At 31.6% G+C, this 27,302-nt stretch overlaps 1 protein-coding gene across 3 annotated transcripts in view; it reads right to left on the bottom strand.

Annotated features, from left to right (window-relative positions):
• Window positions 1-1,675: 1,675 nt before the first annotated feature.
• The window catches only part of LOC127737380 (receptor for retinol uptake stra6-like), a 75,885-nt gene continuing 50,258 nt past the window's right edge, over window positions 1,676-27,302 (bottom strand). For all 3 annotated transcript variants that reach the window (XM_052247999.1, XM_052248000.1, XM_052248001.1), the window contains 10 exons: window positions 26,943-27,004; window positions 25,959-26,097; window positions 21,420-21,495; window positions 19,522-19,600; window positions 14,518-14,566; window positions 13,777-13,891; window positions 12,303-12,404; window positions 11,436-11,599; window positions 5,867-6,010; window positions 1,676-4,978 (listed from right to left, as the gene is read on the bottom strand). In XM_052247999.1, coding sequence (XP_052103959.1) covers window positions 4,779-4,978; window positions 5,867-6,010; window positions 11,436-11,599; window positions 12,303-12,404; window positions 13,777-13,891; window positions 14,518-14,566; window positions 19,522-19,600; window positions 21,420-21,495; window positions 25,959-26,097; window positions 26,943-27,004 — 1,130 coding nt within the window. In that variant the 3' untranslated portion in view covers window positions 1,676-4,778. The remainder of the gene's footprint in view (window positions 4,979-5,866; window positions 6,011-11,435; window positions 11,600-12,302; window positions 12,405-13,776; window positions 13,892-14,517; window positions 14,567-19,521; window positions 19,601-21,419; window positions 21,496-25,958; window positions 26,098-26,942; window positions 27,005-27,302) is intronic.

Raw genomic sequence — 27,302 nt, 5'->3', positions numbered from 1 at the left:
AAACATATAAAACTATAAAAATACAAATTACAAATCATAAGGCGAAGAAAAACTATCAAAAGACAAAACCAGTGCACAAAAAAACAACTTAGAAGACTGTAAGCTGTGGAACAAGAACCCTACCAAAATATTGGGGATGATCTCAGGTGGCCCGGAAAGGAAAGCAGATCATGATCCACTTGTGGCACCGGTCGTATTGCTCATGACAAGCAAAAGAGTAAACCATTCTGTATTAAGACGCATTCGATCATAAACGACGAAAAATGACGGGATAGTGTTAATGACAATTGGAACATAATTATCCGTGGTCATCTGTGATGCAAATATTCCGTAACAGTCATATAAACTCATTCCGTAACGGTCATATAAATTTATTCCGTAAAACTTAGGTAGGGATGGATTTAAATTTAACAAAAGCAGCCCTTTGTGTGAGAGACAACTCTCTATCAAGGGAATCATGATAGGTAACGCAAGGTCTGGAATTACTTATCAACTGAAATATATACATGTACATTTATATCCAGTGGCATAGAATACTGCTACAAAGAAATGGAAAGTTCACGATTGAAAAGCTGAATAATCTCTTTTGTAATTAAATTCAAATTTGTACGCTATATAATTTTTTGAAAGTCTTCATTGATATAAAACTGAATTGCTTTCAGGCAATCTCTGTTGCACCACAGAAACACATCGGCGATACCCCTTTGATTGAAGAGGTTGAACATTGCAAGGGATATTTGGAGACTTTGCGACAACCCTAGAATAGTCTGACAATCACAAGCCACTTGAAAGAGTTAGGACCCGTGTATTCATGGCACTTGCACTTCTGAATGCATGCTCGCTGATTCTTTCAGAAAAGGATAAGTGACTTTTCCTCTATGTGTTTGAGCTTTTCATTTTGCCATTTGATAAGTTACTTTCCGTTTCGAATTTTCCTTGGAGTTCGGTATTTTTGTTATCACAATTCATGCAATTCAGAACTGTACAATTACTTTTCATACAACCAAGAGCTGTCAAGTTTCTAGTTCTTTCGTGCAGTTCAGAACTTTTGCGTTACAATTCAGATCTATGAAGTCACAATTTCATGCAATTCAGAGCTGATAATTAAGTTACTTTTCATGCAATTCATATCTATTAAATCACTTTCATGGAATTCTATGCGACTGTCATACAAGTGAGAGGTTTAGCTAGCTATAAAACCAGGTTTAATCCACCATTTTCTACACAAGGAAATGCCTCTACCAAGTCAGGAATATGACAGTTGTTGTCAATTCGTTTGAAGTGTTTGAGCTTTTGATTTTGCCATTTATTTTATAAAGGATTTTCCGTTTTGAATTTCCCTTGGGGTTCGGTATTATTTTTATTTTACTTTTTTCATGCAATCCAGTGATGAGAAGTTGAATACCAGATCAGTTCAGTAAATCTTTTAGTCAAATCTCAGATTTTTTTGTTTAGTAAAGTTAATAAACAGATACCGTAGAATTGAAAATAGATGCAACAAATCTGCATTGACTGCAAGTGAAGTGAATAAACAATGCTGAATTGACAGCATGTGAAGTGTTTAAGCAATGCTGAATTGACTGCAAGTGAAGTATTTAATGAATGATGAATTGACTGTAATTGAAATGTTTAAGCAATGCTTAAATGACTGCCATTGAAATGTATAAAGACACGATTAAATAATATTTTTATTCATTTCATTGGACATATTCAGATCAAAAATACCATTTCATTTCAAATCTATTAGCTTTTGATAGAAAAATAAATTTAAATATAAGAGTAGTAAAACGTTACATTATAGAATTAGTCTTTATTATTGTAAGGTAAGCATATAAAACAACAAGAATAAGATGAACATTAAATACAGCATACACCGGAAGACATACACATAGTTTTTTTGCAATTTAACAAAATAAATTACTCGCACTAAATTTATAGGTTACATTTAAAAAAATAATAATACAAATGAGGTAGCAATTAGTCAATATCTTCAGCGTAAAAGATTTTCATCAAATATCTAAAATAGTGCAAAAAGTGAAGCTATACCCTCATCAAAGCTAGTTGATATACAAACTAATTTACATCAATTAACAATGTTTTCCACGAAAGCAGAGAGAAAAAGTCCGAGAAAACCAAAGCTTAGTCAATTTATGTGACTAAAAAGTCCTAAACGAAATTTTTAAAACAATTTTTAAATAAGTATCTTATTAATAACATAAACATTCTTTACTTATTTTATTTTAATTTAAGCTGGAAAATATGCAGATAAATGATAATACACTGTTGACAAAGAGTGATGGTCGCGGTGTATAATTTCGACAGTTAAATGCAAATGTTAAACTTTATCCAATTAAAATGGTAGCCTATATGTACAATACAATATAATAAAGAGGAAATAAGTACAATAAAACTCAAAAGCAAACAAAAGTCTTACTTAAATGCTCTAACACGTGACTAATTTCCATCATAATCATCATACACAAGTTATAACCTTATTCCCATCTTAACTCTGATGTATTATTATATAAATCTGCCTAATGACAAACTATAACATGTTAACTATGCAAAAGTTTCAAAGTCAATGGACCATGACTGAGGGGCTGGCCAAATAATATCGATTGAGATGAGGGGCCTCGGTGGCCGAGTTGTCTAAGTAGTTACTACTGTAATCACTAGCCAGTCAACACTGAGGTTGTGAGTTCGAACCCCGCTCGTGCGGGTGCACTCGACTCCAATCTTAATTGACTAGGATTGTCAGTTTTCCTATCGAAGGTCGGTGGTTTTCTCCGGGCACTCCGGCTTCTTCCACAAATAAATACTGGCCGCCACGAAATAGCCCAAAAGCGGTGCTTAAAAGTGGTGTTAAAACACCAAAAGTCAAATCAAATCAAATAGATTGAGATGTCTGCATACAAAATGTCATCGAGTCAACGTAACTTATTGGTTCCACTTAAAATTACCTCAGATAATTGTCATGGAATTGAGACGTGTCACTGGAAAGATTGACTTACCATTATGTTTAAACATAATCTGACCTAATGTTTCAAATTCAAAATTTCAAAACTCAATACACAAATTACTCAGGGGCGGAGCTAAATAATATCCTTTGAAATGCAATATTCCGATGCCAATACAACTGCATAATAACATCATTGATTTGTCACCAGTCGTTCCTTTAATACTGTCATAATAACAAATTTTGAAAATTTAAACTGCGTAACCATGGTAACGTTTCGAAATTAATGCACCATACATAACTGTGGGCCAAGACAAAATAATTTCCATGGAAATGACAAGAGCTAACTGTTACACATTTGCATGCAAAATATCATTGACTACCCATTAGCGGTTCCACTTTAACTGACCTTATCACAAATTTGAACATGCAACTTGAACTGCGCAAAATCAACTGACCCCCATTGAGCTTAGGAACCAAATAATTTCCATGAAAATGGTATTACACGTGAATTCCAAATTTCCAATTATCATCGACTTATCATTGGTGCTTCCACTTCAACTGACTTATTCAGAAACTTTTGCAAAAATGTACGCGTCATCGTGCTAAGAACACAGCTCGTAATGCAAAGTATCTAAAACAAGAAGTAGGTGTCTGAGTAACCTCACACTTTACGACCATTGAACTACATTATCTGTCATTTACTTGAGAGAAAATAGATACAATATCATAGACACAACAAAACATTTAAAGTTAAAATTGTGAGGGAATATTTGTTTAAAAAAAAATAAATCTCTATGAATTAAAAAATGATAAAAAGTGTGTTCGATATATTACATTCGTGTTCAATTGTATACTCATTGTAATATACACTGTTAGTAATATAAAAATATAAAAGTCACTATGGATTTCATTTGATCAAGAGAAAAAAAAACTAATTTCAAAGATAAGAAATCGATTTAAAAATGTAAAAAGGTAACATAAATATTCTTGTAAAAATATCCAAAAAGTCAATTTGTATATAAAATACGAAAAAATTAAATAAAAAGTATATTATATAAAAATGTGTTACCAATTTTTTCCTGTAGATTTCTTATATATATATTTGGAGATTGATTTACTTTTCGTCATTATTGGTAATAATATGAAATTGAAAAACGTAAAAACAAATGAATCGCTATTACACTTTAAAACAAACAAATGAAAATCATGACAGAATGAGTGATACAACTACTGTTGCTGCCAAACAATTTGAAAGAATTTCAACGAAGTGCCTAAATCTTTAAAATTACACTGTAATGGTATATTATTGTATTGATATATTTAGTACTTTACTATTATCAAAAGGGTTATTGCATATTTTCCTCTCAGTGTAAAATATTGAACTCGAAAGCTTGTGAACTACAATATGCTACTTGGAAAAAAAATCCTTTATAACCCCATTCTCTTCTTTCCTTATTTTAAAACAACAGTTACACACCAAACATTAATCAACAACTTATCATTAACAGTAAACAGTAACTTAGTTGTAATGTATTTTTTTTTAAATTCACAATATATGCTATAAGGTTATATGTGTAAATTTCAAATAACTTCATGTACATATTTTCAAATTGGTAGTAACATTGGTTGCGAATCCATACATCCTGTCACTTGTTAAATGGTGGATAGTTTTCTAATTGAGAATCATACCACATTTTCTAATATATTATTGCTCAAACAGTCAAAATTAAACTGAGTGAATCTTGATGTGTTCTATTTCAAAAATAAGCAACGTATGCTTTCGTCTTTGAAACCGAACACTCTATAAATTTGCAAAAATTTACATCTTAGCACCTAATATTTCAATATGTATATTCTTATCATCCACCTCTGCCTCGATTTCCCTCTGTTTGAATATCTGCATCATTGCATCTTTTCGTTGTATAAATAACTGCGGATTCTTTATTAAGGTATATGCCAGTTTCCATTTAAACCTAGCGACTGTATTAATTGGTCGCTTTGGTTTGAGCATCATTGTACCTGCATAGAAATTAGTACTTATTAATTATCATTTTATCTAAAATCATGAAAATTTTATTCATGTATTCTGCTTTTCACATTGTGCTTGAAATGCAACAATAAATAAAGCTAAGACATACACAGCGAAATTTTAATTTCACAGCCAGATTTGTAGATAGTTTTTAAATTTGCACAGCAAATACCAATAGCAACACATATGTATAGACATGTTCTTAATCAAATTATGATTCTAGAATCATCACTTTGACTAAAAAAGATTTGGCTCGTTTAATTTTCATAAAATTTTGACAAAATATTTGCTTTGACCTGTTGACAAAAATATAAAAAATTCAAGAAATTGGAACCACACATTTACACGAATAAATTCAATTGATATATAACAGTTTGACAAAGACTAATTTTGATCATTGAGAAGCTTGATTTCTCTTTACTAATAATATGCGATTAATACGTTCAGTTGATTTTTAAAGAGTTAACTCCCTTAGCGGTTCTGTGACCCTTTAATTGGCGTTATTTATATCTTTCCGTATATTAGTTCGTAGAGTTTACGACTTTTAAAAAATACGACAGAATTTTACGGGTCTTGTGATCTTGCACAATAAAATACTTGTCCTACGAAGGTAGGCAGGTTTTAAGCACCTTTGACATTCAAGGTAACAAACATATTTTTTTGGCATAAAAAGGGTAACAAATGCATCATTGAGTATCACATGACCATTCCATGTTCGAGGCTTACTTAATGTTAAAGTAATGCTATCTAGTATATGAATTATGATGGCAAAATGTGTAAATACGTAAAAATCATTGCCTATTAAGTGACTTCAGCTTGTTAACTTATTATTGTCCATTTTATACTATAAAATATGATTATACAGTGAGTCATCTTACCATTTTCTACTCCTTCTAATGAAATATTTTGTGCTGCCCTTTTCTTCTCTATGATTTCAGCCTGCACTAGACTTATAAATGTTAACACTACTGGATGAGTGTGAGCATTTTCGACATGCATGAAACCACAAAAAGCATCAAAACCTGGAAAAAACCCATTAATTTCAAACTCTCAAACCATTATATACATTAAAATGTATCAAGAAATTTCGCTAAAACTTCTACAAAATAGGGTTAGGCCACACCAAATTAATTTCTAGTTCTTCGGACTCTTTCCTTTGTAAAAGGGTAGCGAGAGAGCGAAATTTTTTTATTTGTTTTTTTTTCTGAAATTTGATTTTTGGCAGGCGAAGGAATTTTTTACTCGCGAGCGGTATTTTTGAAATATTTTTAAAAAAAAATCTATGAAAAGAATTTTAAGCAAGCGAGCGATTAGAAATTTACATAGTTTTGGTGCTTGATATTTTATATATCTCACATCCTAGTTCTTATATTAGCCTACTTTGCTTCTTTATTTGTTCTCTAACATCCAGTTTAATCTTATATAAGATATAATAGATAATAAAGTATATAATGGTTAATTTCTAGCAAAACCTACAACTTTGTGTAGTCTGATCAAATAAATATGATCCTGCTGAACATGAAAAAGTGCAACAGCTTTGATCAGGCATGCATCGATGTTTAATGTAAATTATGATTGATGCATTGTATGTTGCTTTAAATAACGTATGCAAAGCATAAATGCATGAATAAAGCTTCAAGTTGTATATACAACCAAAAATATTTCTGTATATAACAAGCTGAAAATTAATAAAGGACTGTCCTTCTAAACCACACCAATTTATACCATTCAAATGAACCCATCAGATGTTATATACTAACTAAACAAAAGGAACATTTCAATACAGTCCACTTACGTCATTGCTTTCCTGTAGAATTTAATGATAATCAAATTTATATACCGGGTATATATACATGAATATATGCATGTGGACATTGCTCTGTGTTGAAGGCCATACCGTGAACTAGTTGCAAACCTCAACAAATTTGGTTTTCTGGTTGAAGGTTGTCTCATTGACAAGCATACAAATTCTTTTTTTTAGAAGATTTTGTAAATTGTAAAGACGGATTAATGTGTTAAATTCAGTTTTCCCGGTGTGTTGAAGACCCATTGGTGGCCTAAGCTGTGTTCTTCTCTGTGTTCAGGCTTGTTGTCTCTTTAACACATCCCCCTTTCCATTTTCAATTTTATTTTAATATAACTTTGTAATGATACTAGCAAATATAAATAAATTTCAAATTTTTTAAGGAAAAACCTTTCTTCTAAAAAACAAAAAATAATCAATATAATAGTTTCATTTCAATTTGGGATTCTCTTTTATTTTCATTCATGTTATATTGTCACAATTTAAATCTTTCAATACGGTGACATCGTTGTTTTGTCGTTTGATCTTGATAGGTATACAGTGAATCCTTCAAGGATATTACTACACCAAGCGTGAGTCAAGTAATTCACTTAGTGTGACACCCCTTACAATATCACTGAAAGTTTTAGCTGGTTCTTCTGCTGTTTGAATCTTGGTGAAAATATCCAGTGGTAGTAGGTTCCAATCTTTAATTGTATTGGTATGAAGCAGAATTTTAATGTGTCTGGTTTTTTTTGCAGTCTCATGAAATGTTGGCCATATAAATGCATGTTTTTTTGGTTGTCCTAGTTTTTTTTCTCGGGTTGAGTTGATCAGATCATCATTAACAGGGGGTAAGTTGGCTTGACCGTGTATGCCTTTGCAGAAGAGGATAAATCTGTTTTGGGTTCGACGATCTTTTAGGGATGGTAGTTGCAGCTGGTCATAAAATTGCTGTCATATTTCCTTGGTCGTAATAATTTGTAGTTTGATGTTTTTGCACGGAGCACTTCCAACAAATCGGTAAAAGAATTTCCCAAATCATATTCTACTGATGTGTTTGCCTGCGTTACCACTGTAACTACAAATATTCCACTCATGTCTTACGTTAAGAATGATTATAATACTAAATTTGGCAATAATATTGTAACAACAACGTTGTGACTGTTAGATCTAGATCGTTTTTAATGTCAATTTCTATGTCTGTATGGCGTTACTTTCAAACGCACAACTGATCAAATTTTTTGTTTCCTAAATTTAGAGACGGACGCGTGCGGCTCCGCACCGGACGCGGGTTTAAAAAAAATATACTTTTTTTCTGGTCGACCTTTCACAACACGCGGGAAATCCGACGAACGAGGTATTAATTTGGCGTGGCCTTATTGTTCTGATATTAGGAATATTTTCTAATGTTGAATATAATATTGCTCGATCAGCGAGTGACTTACTATTGAATGAGCAAAAGTTTACATTCTTTTATTAAATGGCAAATCTTTTAAATGGTCAAGAACACCATGATGAACTATGTTATGTCAAGATGAGAATAACTCTATTCAGTTCAAACGATATTGCACTAGTGCAATTCGGGAAAGTATTATACATAGTTAATCTTATATATATATATAATGAACATCAGCTATGAATATTTATAATTTTGTTACAATAAATTTGCTTAAAATGATGTGATATACTATTTAAAAATAATAATAAGAATGGTCTTTTCATGTTTTCAAGAAAAATGCAATTGTATTTTAGTATTTAACATTGTCGTATTGACGTTTGAATAACACACTGACATACATATTGCTTAAATTATATTCGTATCTACGAAAGAAAAATTAACACCCATTTGTTTTGTTAGAACACTTTATAGTTCAGTAAAATAAAAATAATATTTCATTTCACTACAGGCTAAATGGCAGTACCACAGTTACACTTTAGGCAATAAACAAATGTACTTTTTTTAAGATGACAACTGGTCCAAAAACTGAACTGTTCCTCAGTGCCAAGCATTTTTGTAAAACATTGCATACTAATGTTCGATAATATTCTTAACGTCGATATACAACTGACCAATACACATGATTTAAACTCCCAATCTAGGCCCCTCCCAGACTAGGAGCAAAACAATTGAAACACATTTCTTACAACGAGTACCAGTGATTCAATGTACTGTTAAGTGAAAAAAAAATTGATAATATTTTGAACAATTACAAAAGATAACAAAAATTGAAAATCAACTGTTCATAGAAAAATGTAAGGTCTTTCCATCTAACATACTGATAATTTACGGTTTAAAAAAAGTTTTATACGGAAATGCATTTTTATTTTATTGCAATTACCTTCGTTTAAAAATATATAGTTTGTAGTTGTTTTCTGTAAAATAAGGATATGATCGACTACTTTTAGTTCCAAAGAATCACTTCTGGTGTCAACAGATTTTTCACGGATGCCAAAAAAATATGGTTTCTATATATTTCCCTTTTAAATTAGGGAGAGAGAACACAAATGGCTTCTTTCTACGTACAAAATGCCACTTCCGGTGCTGTATAATAGCTAACATTACACTGATTTAAAAAAAAATATATGGTTTCTGAGTATACTACCACAAAAATTTAGTATGTCAAGTACGATTTGATGTTAAAATAGAAAAAAAACCTCATTAATTACCTTAAATCTGATAGTTGTAGGAAATGAGCCCTGCTTTTTATTTGTTCCTAAAAATATGTTGGACAGTTGAGGTGACTTTGTTAATAAAGGTTGTAAACAGGAAAAAAGGTGAACTTCCGGTGAAAAATATGTTCGTATATACAATGACATGTTGTGTGAAATGTTCAGTGTACTGTTGAACAAGATCAAACTTTATGCATGCCAAGTATCTTTATTTGAAACAATTTCTTCGCGATTTAAAACGAAGGCAAATTTAAGAAAGACTTACAGGGTGATACAATGGTGGTATTACCCCTTCTATGTACTTTTGCTTGAAATAAGGCAGATAATTTGCTACTTCCGATTTCACGCTGATTCTAAAAATATATGGGTTCTAGCTATTTTAACATGAAATTAACGCAAAATATGCTACTTCTGGTTTTAAAAATGTCACTCCCGGCTGACAAGTTTCAAGGTCATGTGTTGTCCAACATAAAGCAAAATAATTAATGGCTCCATCATGTACCAATATGAAGTAAAAACAAAGCTCAAAATCTTGAATGTCAAATTGACCTTTGAACTTTACTCATTTTCAGGGTCAAAGATTATGGATCTTATAAAATGTATGGTTAAAAAGTAATCCCATCAAACAACTTAGGTTGAATATTTAAGGGGAGAAAACTCCTACAAAAGTCACCATTGCACGTCGACCCAAATGTATAGGCGTTGCATTATGTCGCAACTTTGACTAACACTTCATGTAGATAACGTTTACAGTTTCTGATAACAATCAAAGTTCAAAATTTAGAACATCACGACCACTGACCTTAACCTCAATTTGATACTTATGCACCAAATGCACCATATCAAAAGATTTTACATCTCTATAAATTGCGGTTTATGAGTTACACCAACATACCACTCATGTCATACACAAAAAGGGAAATAATTCTTATCACATGAAACCGGACCGCTTCGGTACAAATCATTCCGAGGAAGAAACAATTGTTTTGGAGAAGCTATTTAAGCGATATCTTTACCCAAATGTCTACGAATAGCTTCAAACAAAAGAAAAGTTCATTCATTTTCATTGTGCGTGATAAAAATGTATCTGTTATTTGCAATTTAATAAGCTGTGAACATAAAAAAGAGGCAAATTGAAACTTCAGATATGGTATGTATATTGTCTCTCATTCCACGGGCACTTACTTTATTACATATAAACCGCCGTGTCGTTCGATCACTACATTTAAATGGGGACTAACGATATATATTTTTAAAAATGTACAGTCGTTTGAATAATTTAGTGAGAAGTGACCTAAAAAATTTATAGATACAGAATATTTTAACTGAAGTTATCTAACTATAAAAAATGAAGACGAAACACAGGTCTGACGTAAACCAAATCTAAGCCTGGTATCTATGATGAGTTTATATAGATTAATTTTGAATGTGTTTGGAAGTAAAGTGGAACGGGTTTCAGATAAAAGTAAAAAGTGGCCTGGGATCAGAATTGCAAGAAGGATCGATTAAGTTGGAATGATAAAAAGCGACAAATATGACATTTTCAGCACGTATTCAAATTTAACTTGAGGTAGATTTTCTTTTGGGAGGAAAACAAGTAATGAAAACTTACCCCCCTTCAGAACGAACCAGGTTTAATCCACCATTTTCTACATAAGAAAATGCCTGTATCAAGTGAGGAATATGACAGTTGTTTTCCATTCGTTAGATGTGTTTGAGGTTTTGATTTTGCCATTTGATAAAAGACTTTCCGTTTTGAATCTCCTTGGAGTTCGGTATTTTTGTTTTTTTACTTTTTTGTCAAGTTAAGAAAAATGTTTATGTACTGATTTATGACATTTGAACATCGGTAAGCTACTGTTTGAGTTTGAATTTATCCCTAATTTACCACTTGCAAATACCCTTTTATACTAACGCTAAAAATTTTCAATTTAAGTTCTTAACATTAGTATTCTCATTGTGATTCATTTAAATAACATTATGAAGTGTACCTGGGTCAAACCACTGAAACTTTCTAGGAAGTGTGCTATGATCCAGCCGAGGCAGAAATAAAGCACCTAATCCCATGGCTTTTATAATTCTCAATAAACAAGACACCAAACCAAGAAATATGTTGTAGAAAAACATGAAGTAAACTACTATAAAAAACACTCGTCTGAAAGAAAAACAAAATATGTATTACTCACAATAAATAGTAATTGAAGAAATGAAAATACAAAAAGACCAGCCTTTGTCATTTAAAAAAGTAATACAACAAATTAAGACTCGAGTTCATATCTTAAATAATATACATGATTTAATATATATCTGTGGAATTTAAAATGGTGTTATTAAAAAAATCAATTGAAAATGACAGTTCATTTTAGACAATCTATTACTCATTTGAAACATTTTGCTTTACCAAGTTAAAAATGTATAAACTGTATTTCCTACAGAGAACAGAATGAATTTGATCATTCTTACAAAATTTTTCCTACTAAGATAATAGAAAATTTTCTTCGGAATCCTTATCGTACTTATGTTACTTTTAGAGTTTGATTATCTGTTACTTGATAATGGCATGTAGTTACTGATATTGTTTATATAAAAATGCTGTAATAAAATTTCGCAAATGATTTTGAATAAAGGAATGATCTTCCTCATGAACAGCTCTAAATCCTTGTCCGTGTTTGTTCCTGTTGTGTTTATCATCTCTTCAACTCTTGTATTCTTGTTTTATGTTTTGTATTTGCAAATGGTTAAGCCTCTAACATAACTGAAGAGACATTAATTTTCGAAATTCGTAATTGGCGCAGGAAAATTAACCGTTCATATTATTTAAAATAGAAGAAATAATTCATAACACGAACATGACCTACCTATTATCTATTGCTAGTACCTTTCCTCTTTGTTGTAAAAATGCAAAGGTACACATAAGTTTTTGTATTATATTAACCACTAACGAGGATAATAAAACTGGCCTGAAATAAATAAACATAATAAAATGCTCCGCTGGGCGCAGCTTGATACGACTGCAGAGGTCGAACCCTGAACAGTTGGGGCAAATATGGACACAACATTCAAGCTTGATACAGCTCTGAATTTGGATTGTGATTAAACATTTGACACAGCATAGGTTTCTGACACAGAATGAATGTGGTCTAAGAACTTAAAAAGTTTTAATTTACCTATTCAAACCATATCATTATTATTTGCTTTTAAATATAAATCAGAAATAACCAATTTAAAATGGAAAATTTTAAAGAAAAAAATGGGAAAAAAAATCCCGCCCCCCAATTTTTTTAACCCCCTTATGATTCATCACCCCCAAACTCAATCCCTGCCTTCCCTTTGTGGTATGGTACCTTGCAGTACAATTTCAGAGAGATCCATACACATGAACACAAGTTATTGTCTGGAAACTAGAAAAATGCTTGTTCTTTGATCCCTTTTTGGCCCCAAATTCCTAAACGTTTCAGGCAATTACCCCCAAACTCAAACCCAGCTTTCCCTTTCTGATATGGAACCTTGTAGTACAATTTCATAAAGATCCATACACTTACACACAAGTTATTGTCCCGAAACTAGAAAAATGCTTGTTTTTTCCCCCTTTTTTGGCCCCTAATTCCTAAAATTTTGAGGCAATTACCCCCAAAATCAATCCCAGCATTTCCTTTGTGATATGGAACCTTGTGGTACAATGTCAGAGAGATCCATACACTAACACACAAGTTATGTCTGGAAGTTACAAAAATGCTTATTTTTGGCCCCTTTTGGGCCCCTATTTCCTTAACTGTTGGTACCATAACCCCTCAAATCAATCCTAACCTTCCTTTTGTGGTATTGAACCTTATGGTAAAATTTCATAGCGATCCATTCACTTAAACTAAAGTTGGAGTACGAAAACCAATGTGTCTTCGGACGACGACAACGACGCCAACGTCATACCAATATACGACCGCAAATTTTTTTTGCAGTCGTATAAAATTACAAAGAAGAAGAAGTATACAACGACAAATACTTTGTTCAATATTGATGTATTTAGTTCTAAACGCTGTAAAAGTTTGAACAATTGAACTTGATAGAATGTACATGAAGTCAGCTAAATTGATATTTATGGGGAACAGCAGTTTTATAATGGAACAACTAAAAACTTATATATGAGGACATATATTACATATCTTTTAAACAATACTAAAGTTTCTATCTAGTTATCTAAAGTTTTCATTCAACTTGTGTTTATTTGTGTAAAGTAAAGTTCATTCCGATTAACATTAAATTTAGAGAATACGAAATCTTGCACACGTCATTTTTTAAGAAATATACCTGAATGAACTGTGAAAGTTAACTTACCAAACATTATGCAGAGTAGTAACTAGCCAACCATGAAAACCATTTATAACCAGAATAATAATAACTGCTAGTACTATAGCCACAATAAAAAGTAGCAGGAACTGGATAAAATAACCTATTTTCAGAAATAGCGATACATATTGTCATTATAAAAATCAACATCAAACTGTATACAGCTTAAATCATATAAGTCGTACAAAGTAAGTCAAGACATCGGTAAGATTAACATTTACATCTCAGTAAGATAATAGATAATCTAACATCACAATGCAGCACCAAACAACCAACTGACGATTGTCGTTTGTTGCTGTTTCCATTCACGTTTTTCGTTATTGCTTTAACAGTTTGTTCTTTTGATTTTGCCATTTGCCAAAGGACTTTCCGTTTTGAATTTTCCTTGGAGTTTGGTATTTTTGTTATTTTACTTTTTTCTTGGTTTTATTCTGTTGCACCACACGTAAAGGGTGGGTTTAATTCCTGCTAATAGGTTTAACCCCTCCACATGTGCCTGTCCCAAGCCAGGAACCTGTAGTCATTGGTTGTCGTTAGTTGCTGTATATCATGTTTGTTTTTGGTTTTTTTTCGTTTATTGTTTTGTACATAAATCCGATAAGTGATATCTAATACATAGGGGGAAAAGGTGCCAACCAATCTTATAAAGTTCGAATATTTATCTAAATGGTTTTTTTTTACAGCAATATTTGTAGAAATGATGTAGTATCACAAGCGAGTAAATCATACCCCAAGCTACATATGCTACCTGGTAACCAGCATATCGCATACTACCAATCTAGAAAGACAAAAAAGACAGCATAACGTTAAAAGTGAAAAAAAGAAATTTAACGCATATATATAAAGAAAGTGCATATTAGAGAATAACTGTTTTTACTTTACACAACTACATGTATGGTTGTATCATTCTTTTATCATTACTAGTAATGTATTATGTACACTTTTATAATTTCGTAAATGAGTAATTTTTTCAACTTCGAAGATGACAACTATTTCAGGTTATGATGACATTAAATAGTGGGGCTATACTTGGTGATTAAATATCTACAAAATACACATCTTTGACTGTTGAAAAGTTTAGCTCACATCGTTTCTGATGACAATGAATCAGGAAATAGTTATCGAATACAGTAAATTAGGTATGTTTACTTCGATTTACTACAACTTGGGCGAAACCAATACTAAAAGTCTGTGAGGGTGTCATCCATGTTGTCTGTGTTTGAACATCGACAATTACTTTTACTTTTAATGAAAGAATTATTTGACCGTTGTTGTGTGAAACTTCCAGCAGTAAATATTTCATGCATATTTATGAGCAAATATTTAATTATATATCAATCAGTAATAAATCGATCGGGATAAAATTAAAAAAAGTTCGGTTGTTTCTGAAACAGAAGAAACTTTGCTTTCCTAATGGTCCCTTATGCAAACCTAATAAAGTTGTTGAAAGGGGATTTATAATGCTATATAAAATAAAGGCAACAGTAGTATACTGCTGTTCGAAATTCATAAATCCATTGAGAAAAAAACAAATCCGGGTTACAAACTAAAACTGAGGGGAAACATATCAAATATAAGAGGAGAACTATGACACAACAGAAACACAACATTATAATGTAAAACACAGAAACGAACTATAATATAACAATGGCCATTTTCCTGACTTGGTACAGGACATTTTAAGAAAAAAATGGTGGGTTGAACCTGGTTTTATGGCTAGCCAAACCTCCCGCTTTTATGGCAATGTTAAACATAACATTAAAATGACAACATTACATGACAGGACTACAATACAAATAAATGGGAGAACATATAGGACAGAGAAACATACGAATAATAGCTAACAAAAGGTACCAGGTTTAAAATTTAATAAGCAAGACGCGCGTTTCGTCCACACATGACTAACCAGTGGTGCTCAGATAAAAAAAGTATGAAAGCCAAAACAAGTACAAAGTTAAAGAGCATTGAGGACCAAAAGTTCCAAAACGTTGTGCCAAATACGGCTAAGGTTATATGTCTGGGATAAGAAAATCCTTAGTATTTAGAATAATTCATACTTTTGCAAACAGTAAATTTATAAAAATGACTATATAATAGATATACATGATAACACCGAAGTGGTGACTAACTACAGAATAAAAACGGATACATAAAACAACATAAACCAGCACATAAAATTCACAGCCGAGTTAGCCAAAGAGTTCAACGCAAAAAAGTGACGTCACATTTGAATTTCTGAAATTTCCCCAAAATAGGATAGAATTAGGATCGAATTCAAGATTTGGTTTATAATACTCATATAACATTTATTAATAACAATGAAAATTACAATACTAATTAATATAAAATGTGGTAGTAATTAGAAAGTTAATAGTATTATATAGCTATGTCGGCGTTTCTTCGAAATCAAACAGTAAACCAAATATATCGTATAAATTTAGTTGACCCAAACTAAAATCTAATTAATGAACTAGGTGATTCATTATCTTTGCCATAACACACGAATACAACAGAAAAAAATAAGATTTACAACTACAAACGATAAGACATTTGACAAAATCCGATGAGAATGATAAATATAACATCAAAACTAAATACATGAATTTTGGATAGAAAAGTACCGTGACACATCTTATAGCAATGCGAATTCACACTCAGCAAAACAGTCACAATCGGGAATAAGTCAAGTTCGGTAATTAAAAGATTAGACGACGTAATCACTACAAACCAGTAAAAGTCTGAAATGGCCTATATCTGTTCTCGACTGTAATGATTTTTACTCGACCAATCTGAATTGGTCTGAATTTTACTTGATATTACTCGACCCAGTCTTAACCATACTCAACTGTACTGATTTGTACTTAACCCTTATCTTTGCTATTGAAAATAGTCTCAACTATTACTCGACCAGTCTGAAACAGTCTTAAGCCATTCTCGACCTGTACTCGACCAATACTTGACCAGGTCTCGACCTATTTTTTCAGTCTGAACAATACTCTACCAGTATGAACCATTCTTGACCAAATAACCTCTACTTTTTATAATTTTGATTGTTAAAATAACTTTTTTAACTTACATGATAACAGCCACAATAAAATAAAGATATATATAAAAACAGATTTTTACATCCTTACATGATTCTCTTAGATTTATCAAATCGAGATAGTTAAATTATCAAATTTTAAAGTCTGAGTCTTGTTAAATAAAAATACTTTCTTTTACCTGAAAACCACACCTATACTGAGGATAATAAAACCTTATTAAGGTTCTTTTTGTTTGGCATGTGTTTTTTTTTTAAACAAAACTTGATTTTCCTAAATTCCTAAATAAAAACAACTTAGGTTTCATGGTTACATACAATAATGAGGTAACAACAGCCAACAAAATCACTGACATTGTTTAACCTTATATCAGAAATATATCTATTCCTATTTATAATTTGGGATATATATATATTTTAAAAAGGGATAAAAAATTTAAGAAATGATTAGGGGTAAACTATAAAGTAATACATCCTGCTTGGGGCACACTGATTAAAAAGATCACACCTGGTCAGAGAGTAATAAATTTTAAATAACATCCATTGAAAATTACAACATCCAGTAAAACTTAAATAACAAGGCCTTTTGAATTCACTAGATAAGTAATACACGAGTTTAAGGAAAATAGGGTTTTCTTTTTACCTGTAAAACACACCTGTACTACTACTAAGGTAATTAAACCTTATTAAAGTGCTTCTTGTCATGCTTGTATGCCATGTCTTTAATTTTGACAAAACCTATTTAAATTTAATTAAAATAAATTTCTACTGCAATTTTGGAATGCATTTCCTTTTTTAAAAGGTTAGCAAGGATTGCTATGAAAGTTTTATTATTATTATATTAAATTCTTGGTTTTACAAAACAAAGGTGTCAATTTTAACATTTATTACTATTTTATATATATTTTGATAAATAAAAATTTGAATAACATTTAAGATATTTGAATAATGGTTGAAAGTTCTAGTATTTTTGATGTACAAAAAGCAATGTGAACATGATATCATGTATATAAAAATTCATTTAACGAAAACTTAATTTATTACATGATATTTTTTTAATCCAACCAGAAATTTGATTACCTTGTTTTATTTTAATTTTAAATTTGATATACATTGTATATATATATATATATATATATGTATAACAGTTCCTAAATTGATGAAATACTATAGATAGATACAAAAAATATGTCTAGGCTGGTAAAGACTTGGTCGAGTATCGTTCAGACTAGGTCGAGCATGGTTCAGACTTGGTCGAGAATGGTTAAGACTATGTCGAGTATGGTTCAGACTCGTATAAAATGGTTAAGTACTAGTCGAGTAAAGGTCGAGTACAAGTTCAGACTGTTAAGTATGGTTCAGACTACAGTCGAGTAATATCAAGTAAATTTCAGACCAATTCAGACTGGTCGAGTCAAAATCAGTACAGTCGAGTACAGATATAGGCCATTTCAGACTTTTACTGGTTTGTAGTGAATGTCAAACCACAATCTAACACGTGGTAAAAATGTCCTTAGTTAGTTTGGACAAAGACACATCGTATGGATCGACCAATTCGTGATGGTGTCCGTAAAATTTACGGAGTGTCATTTTTAATTTTTCCTCCTCATAACTTTGTTGTAGCAGTTTCTGCGTTAGGAGCACACTCCTGTATATGAAGTCCGTATAGTGTGAACATGCACGAGCATAACGTGTCAACTGAGATATGTAAGCACCATACGAAGGGGCAGAGGGTATCTTACTGCTGAGAAATGAGAAATTGATAATTGGGAAGTTTAAATCGTCCCGTTTATCATAGATTTTCGTGTAAAGTCTTCCCTCTGTGTCAATATTGAGGAAAAGATCAAGGTATGAAGCAGTCCTGCTAGTGTCAGTAGTATCCTTAATTTCAAGTTCACTGGGATATATTAGATGTAAGTATTGGCTGCAATATGGGTTATTCAATGATAGGACATCATCAATATATCGGAAAGTAAAATTAAAGAATTTCGCAAGGTGCTTTTTCTTTTTGTCTTTTAGAAGGTTCTGAATGAATTATGCTTCATACAAGTACAAAAACAAATCGGCCAGTAGGGGTGCACAATTAGTACCCATTGGAATACCGACTGTCTGTTTAAATATAAATCCTCCAAACTCAACAAATATATTGTCGATCAAAAAGTCCAGCATTTTGATAATATCATCTTCAGTATATTTTCTGATAGATTCAGTGTAGTTCTTCACAAAATGTGAATTATTGTAACCCAAACAAGAAATTTGTATGTACGATTCCCATTTTTATAGAAAAAGCTCTGTTTAATGAGATGGTGAAGTCGATCTTTCAACTGAGTATGGGGAATAGTAGTGTAAAGCGTAGAAAAATCAAAAGTCTTTATGTTGCTGCAAAATTGCAAAGATTGTGATCGAAGATTAAGCAGTAGATCTTAAAGTAATATGTTAAGTATTATTCCATAAGGTCAAGTTGAGATGAAATGAACAGCCACACGCACCTAACCTCAGTTTTATGATAATTTGAAGCAACAAATATATAACCTAATCGTACTCATAGATTCTTATCTAATCATGAAACATGCCGTTGATGTCAGAAAACACAGCTTATATATTGGATTATTTAATATAATTTTTGACTCATAAAACGAAAAGCCTTTATTTTAAAAAAACTGAAAGTATAAATGTATACAGATTTTACTTACCAACAGAGTTGAGTTCGATTTTTCTTCTTTCGGGGTCAAATGACCATTGTCACCTTTATATAAGCCCAACAGCAAAGTCCTATAATAATCAATATTCATGCACTTATATATATGCGATTCAGATTTGTACAACAACCTTTCGAGGGACTAACAGACAACAGATTGCCACAATACGCCCGTTATTTGGATCCCCCCATTTTCTCTTATAGTAGAGCTTTCAAAGTTTAAACTTTTCGGGAGTTCCAGTATTTTGTTTTGAGAACTTATGATGGAAATTAATATTAGTATTTGAAAAACGCATAGCATGCTTTAGATAAGCTAGATATAAAATAGGGAGATGTGGTTTAAATTCCAATGAGACAACTATTCAATAATGTCAATATAAATAGGATTTACGCTATGCCATACAGGTCACCGTACGGCCTTCTACCATGAGCAAAATTCATATCGTATAATCAGCTATAATAGGCCCCTACCTGACAAAATGTGAAACAATTCAATCGAAAAACCGATGTACTGATTTAAAACAAAACAAAAAGGAAAACAGATATAACAGACAACATCCAACGACAACCACTGAATTACTGACTCATGACTTGGGACAGGCACATACAGAATGTGACGAGTTTAAACATGTTGATAAGCACTCAACCCTCCTCTAACCTGAGACAATGATGTACCAGCACAACATAAGAACATACTGTAAAAATCAGTCAGAAATGGGTTGACTCATTTGATCGGCATTAATAAAAAAACAACTACACAAAGTACCGATTTGAGATTACTCGCAGATACTGTATTTGGCAAAACCTTTTGGAATTTTGGGTCCTCAACGCTCTTCAACTACGTACTTTACTTGGCATTTTTAACTGTTTCATTTGAGAGTCACTGATGAGTCTTTTGTAACCGAAACGCGCATATATCGTACAAAATTTTAATTCTGGTATCTATGAAAAATTTATTTACTGCAAGCAAGTTCAAAGACAAACAACAACTAATATCAATCAATACACATCCAATGGATTTAAAGTGAAAAAGGAGTTTACTAAAGAATGTAATTAATTTTCCAAGCTTTCATATAGCGTACCACTTTAGCTTCTTAAAACGAGAGAAAAGATATCTAGGAGGCGTTTGGAAATCATGTAAAAAAAAACAGTCAAAACTTAAAACAACGGAAGAACAAACAACCATGTAAAAAAAAACAATACCATGTCAAAACTTGAAACGAATCATGTCCAATAAATACAGACAATACCATGTCAAAACTTAAAACGACGGAAGAACAAACAACAATAACAGACTTAACATAGATAACTAAAGACTTATCAAAACAAACCCCACCTAAAACTGGGTGTAAACTCAGGTGCTCCGGAAGTGAAAGCAGTTCTTGCTTCACATATGTCACAAGTCGTGTTGCCCAAGCAAGTAAACATTTAGTAAAACTTCGCTACATTTTTTCATATAAAATAAGTAGTGTATACAGATATAGGAAGTAAATGCAGATATAGGAAGTTATAAAGTTGACATATTTTAACACAGCTCTTTTTTAGAGGTCGTTTAATTCACTTAACACACCCTTTTAAAACTTAGTTCACAGAAAAAGCAACAAAAAAAAAACTAAGGTTAAAACTCCCTCAGAGAGGTTACCTAGGTGTATTTGGCTATCATTTTATGTCTTTTGGTGTCATATAGTTCCTCAAGTAATCAATTATTCATAAATTCTGAAAAGAGCTTCAGACGCCTTAATTGATAGTGTTGTCATTATAATGAATCTATTCAGAGTTTTTTGTCAGGAATCATATATTTCTCGTAGAGCAAGATTGTTCACTTTATTTGTGATTCTAAATTCTGTCAAAATTGCTATATTATAAGATTAAGTAAAGTTTTTTTCCTCTTACCTGTAAGACGCTAGGGTATGAACAATCATTATTACACCCACGACAAAGCTAATAGTCAAGGATACGATTAAGCTAACTGAAATAAAAAAAAAATTCTGAAACTAAAACAGTGCGACATTTTTTTGTACAGATCAGATACTTTCCCAAATATGAGCCAAAACAACTGCATGATACCAATTTCAGTTCGCATGAAACAGATTTTTAGACTGGAATACCGTTCATCAGGTATGCTCAAGACAGAAGTTACTAGATACAATTCAGTCACACGTAACAGTGATTAATTGATGTTTTTCACTAAAATAGAAGTTCAAATTGTGCAGTGCTTACCACCGCAGCTGGATGTGTTAGTTTCATTTTGGATGAAATCAAATTGCGTGAACTTTGAAATTTTAGAATTATACAAGCATAGTTCGGTCTTTACTTGCATATAGGGTACAAGATTGTTTAAGTAAAATCAGAATAGATTGATAAAATTTATGTTACATCATACAGATGAAGGATATCTGTTATCAGAAATGATTATCAATACTTGTAGTTTCTGTTTCCTTTTCAATATCGGTGTTGTTTTGTACACTTTTAAGGTGTAAATATATATTCTTTTCTTAGGGCAATGAGTTTAAATAATACGTCGGAATGCAAGTTGTTTTTAACTTTCCCTAAAATACTTTCCAAAAACTCAATATTTTTTTGAGTCTTTAAGCAAAAAAGATTTAAGCACGCTTCAAGCAACAAATAAGCAAAATTCCGCAGGTCCATATGTTTCCAAATGAAAATATTTCGGTAAATTAAGTCTAAATAATTAAAAGGAACATATTTCCGTTGTTTTCAATTTGAAATAATCCAGCTACTCCAGTTTTAATTCATTCCAATCAGCCTTCTGTTCTTTTACGCACATATATGAAAGCTTCTGTCATAATTAATGACATCTCATCCCATTGTTTTTTTGTATAATGGCAACATTTTAGCTCTTTAAGTCATCTAATGATACATAATAGTCCTGAAATCTTCGAATCGTGAATTTTTAATTTTCAACCATCTTGAATGATTCTGTCTATCTTCTATGAACTCACATAGCAGATATAGATTACCTTAGCTGTATTTGGCACAACTTTTTGGTATTTTGGGTCATCAATGCTCTTCAACTTTGTACTTGTTTGGCTTTATAACTATTTTGATCTGAGCGTCACTGATGAGTCTTATGTAGAAAAAAGTAAAATCACAAAAATACTGAACTCCGAGGTAAATTCAAAAAGGAAAGTCCCCAATCAAATGGCAAAATCAAAAAAACAAACACATAAAACGAATGGATAACAACTGTCATATTCCTGACTTGGTACAGGCATTTTCTTATGTAGAAAATGGTGGATTGAACCTGGTTTTATAGCGCTAAACCTCTCACTTGTATGACAGTCGCATCAAATTCCATTATATTTACAACGATGCGTGAACAAAAACAGACATAATAGGTAACATATGTCAAAATATGGGTACAGCAGTCATCACTGTGTCACAATCTCAAAACAAACAAACATTTAACAAAGAAGCACATAAAGCATCTATCAAATTTAACAATGTTTGACGCCAGAAAATGTAAACGTCACACAGAAAGAAATATAAAATAATTTTGCGCTGTTCAAAGTATTTTCAAAATTATAATTTCACATGGGGAATGGTTGTATACAGGGTTGAAAATCAAAAGTTTTTGTTAGAACTTATTTCAGAAAAAGACCAAAACTTGAAATTATCCAGAAGTTCTTTAGAATTTTTAAGAATCCACATTTGGTTAATACCATAACGCGAGTAAAATAATTTTGTCGTTCAAAGTATTTTCAAAATTATAATAGAACAATAACATAATGTTATTATAATAGAACAATAAAATGGTGGGATCTTTGAAAGTACAGAGCCACGTCATATATATACCAAAGAAACACATAAAGTCACGCGTACAAAACACACCAACAAAAATGAAAGATAATACAAACACATTGACGGGATGTTTAAGTACCGAGCCACGTCAAATAGATATCGCAGAAAACAGACCAAGCAGTAAAAGTGATATTAATCATAGAACAAAGACAAAAAAAAAAGAACAATATCATACGTTATTAAGATGATAAGCAACGTCAGTATACAGAATTTATACATCAAGACCATCATGTATTATTTTTGAAGTTGATACGGAATATTTATCAACAAGGTCTTGGTACCTTCCGATGAACTTTTTTTAGAAAAAGGACGAAACGTTCTTTGACATACCTCTGGTTCATCAACTTTCTACTCAGACACTGGTGACGTTTTAACAAAGTCTGAGTAGGAGCTGCAAGCTCTTGAATATTGAATAAGTTGGGAAATGTATATCCCATATGCAGGTGAAGTTGGTATATTGCTACTAAGGTGGGGGAAATTGATAATTTCAAAATTAAAATCGTCTCTTTTGTCATAGATTCTGGTACTGAGATGACTGTGTATGTCAAATTTGAGGTATAAGTCTAAAAATGAGGCAGAGGAAGCCGTGTCTGTTGTTTCTTTGATTTCTAGTTCTGGGGGATATATTAAAGGAAACGTGCGTCTGGCGTATTTAATTATAATCCTGGTACCTTTGATAACTATATACTATTATTTACCATTCGCAAATGTTTATCGAGAAGTAAAAAGTTGAAGTCTTAGAGTATTGAAGGTCACAAATTCCAAAAAGTAACTGGCCTTGAATGAAGCAATACGCTTGTGTCCTCCCTAGCCAAAATGCTATGAATTCAGGTAAGGGTATTTCTGAAATTCCATGCTTAGAACTTGGTCTTTAAGTCATATCAGCTTAGTTATTAATTCACTAATTCTCTTTAGATGACCAATATCAACTATTTAGAATTTGTTTACCATCACTACAGTCATTTGTATCATAAACATTTTACACTTCGCAGGAATCGCAATGGTTTCTATTGTTATAATAGGAATTGGTCGTAATTTAACACTTTTCAAAAGTTGAGTCCTTTCCTTCAATGTTTAGAGATTCAAAATCAATATTAATTTGGCCTTTCAACTTTTGATTCGAGTGCCACTGATGATTTTGATGTAGATAAATCGCGCGTCTGTAGTATTTAAGTGTAAGCCTGACGTCTTTCACGTTTTGTTCATTCCTTTGAGAATCATCATGGAAATCTTCTGCACACTCCAAATTTCCCTTTGAGACATCTCTAACTTTACAAACATTATATATAACAAGAGGCTCTCAAGAGCCTGAATTACTCACCTGTATTTTAGAGGAGAAGATTTTTAAATGTTAGCAAACTTGATGAACAAATTGTGTAAAATTGTCTTTAAAGGGCAATAACTCCTTAAGGGGTCAATTGACAATTATGGTCATAATAACTTTTTTGTAGATCTTACTTTGCTGAACATTATTGCTGTTTACAGTTTATATATATCTATAATAATATTCAAAATAATAACAAAAACTGCAAAATTTTGTTAAAACTACCAATTCGGTGACAGCAACCCAACAATGTGTTGTTCGATTCGTCTGAAAATTCCAGAGCTGATAGATCTTGACCAATTGAACAATTTTACTCTGTCAAATTTGCTCTAAAAGCTTTAGTTTTTGAGATATAAGCCAAAAACTGCATTTGACCCCTATGTTCTATTTTTAGCCATGGCGGCCATGTTTGTCGATGGATCAAAACTTCGGATATAATTTATAAACTAGATACCCTAAGGAACATTTAGTTGAAGTTTGAAGGTATTTGGCCCAGTAGTTTCAGAGGAGAAGATTTTTGAAATAGTTTACGACGACAGACGATGACGACGACAGACGACGGACGCCAAGTGATGGCATAAGTTCACATGGGCTCATATAACAACCGTTTAGAAAACAACTCAGAAATCCCTTTGTTCTTCGAATAAGCGAAGAAAATTCGTCTATATCTCTGCAAATTGTAGAAAAATATACATCATATGCAATGTTCAATGACTCTTGAATAAACCAGATGGATTTGGCTGTTATTTCTATGTCCTTTTGGTTATATAGCACTTCACATGTTAAGGTACTTATAAATCCTTGGCTTTCAATTATATGGCTTTAAGATTTCTTGATGAATGTAAATCCAGAAAAACGCTTCGGACGCATATAATTTATGAATAGTTATTTTCATTTTTTACATAAAAATGAAGAGGGAAATTTTTCTGATGTTTCGCATAGTATTAGTTTTAAGATGTTGCTCAAATGTACACGTTACAGTTATAAAGTTTACAACATGTAATGACCACGAAAAAGCCACCAGCGGGGTAATTTCGTTATGTTAATCTATTTTCCAAATTCTAAAATGCTATATTTATAACCCATTGTTTATTTGAAAAACAATGGGTTATAAGAGGTTATAAGATATTTAAAATAAGATAAAATTAAGATAAATTGGTGAATAAGTCATCAATAACGCTTAAAGTTTTTGTGTAATTCGCCATGTAAGGACAATGACTCTATAATAAGGTATTTTATACTGTAAAAATTGAAATCGCATAACCCACACACATCTATATACTTACTATAAACAGAATTAACAACATAAAATGTCAATCCTATAACCCATTTTAAATCATCGTCAGTCGTGTCTATAACAAAGACCATAAATGTGAAAAAAATGTCCACCAAACCAATGATAGTAACTAACAATTCAACGTATACCTGAAATATTCAATAAACAATAAAATCATTCTGAGTACATTATAGTACAGGTTTCTAGAGATACTTACTTGAAATAAAATTTTAACTAAAGTTACTCAATGTTAAGTCAAAGTCACATGTTTTAATTGAATTGTACGTTATAAGAGTCTGGATGGGGTTTACAGAATAGAAAATAATGGACAAAAGAAAAAAAAAAGAATAAATAGAAATGGAGCAAAATAAAAAATAAAGAATGATGGACAAAACAAAGAAAGAAATATTAGATAACTAGAGGCTCTCAAGAGCCTGTGTCGCTCACCTGTATCTACTGTGGTTTTGGAAATCATGTAAAATAAGGTTAAAGTCATATAGATACCTTAATAATGACTGAGGCCAAGTTTGCTTTAATTTGTCCCAGTAGTTAAATTAAAAGCAAAAGATTTTTTAAAAGATTTACAAAAATTACCAATAAATTGCAGAAAATAATTTTAAAGGACAATAACTCCAATTGCCAATTGGTCATGTTAACTTATTTGTAGGTCTTTCTTTGCTTGATATTTTTGCTGTTTACAGTATATCTCAATATATAATGATATTCAAGATAATTAACAAAACATTCGATATTTCCTTTCATCCGGTAATTGAACCGGAATTATGACAATTATATTCTGTAATTACAGACAAGATAACACTAAATAATTCTGACTGCAGAAAATCAACCGTTCAATACAAATTCTGGACAGTGACGAACATGTTAAAACTATAAAAAGCAAACATTATTAAAATATCATTGAAATTATTAACTATAATAAGCAGTATATTGCCAATGGCAAGTTTTGTTTATGCCTGTATTAACTGACACCTACCTGATATATAAGAATAAACGATACAACTGAAACTGACAACATTCTGGTGGAATATCTGAAATCTGAAACAAACACAATATTACATTTACACCCTTTCTAAATATAATTATATCAAATATGAAATATTTCATGTAGATTTTTTTGTTTAATATGATACAATATTGATGATGAGTTAAAATGTTCAATCTTGAACGATATTACATTCCATTCTTTCCCTTAATGTTATGTACGCATTACAGATCCTGAATAAATTGCAAGTAAACGAGAGATAAACGAGATAGCGGTAATGGACATTGCGTCATAATTGGCATGTCAAACTAACAGTCGAAAAAAATAAAGTATTAATCTCTTTTATTTAAC

Source organism: Mytilus californianus, unplaced genomic scaffold (genome assembly GCF_021869535.1).
Source record: "Mytilus californianus isolate M0D057914Y unplaced genomic scaffold, xbMytCali1.0.p SCAF_4, whole genome shotgun sequence".
Taxonomy (NCBI): Eukaryota; Metazoa; Mollusca; class Bivalvia; order Mytilida; family Mytilidae; genus Mytilus; species Mytilus californianus.
The sequence above is the reverse complement of the archived record's forward strand: the minus strand, read 5'-3'. Positions and strand labels throughout refer to the sequence as shown.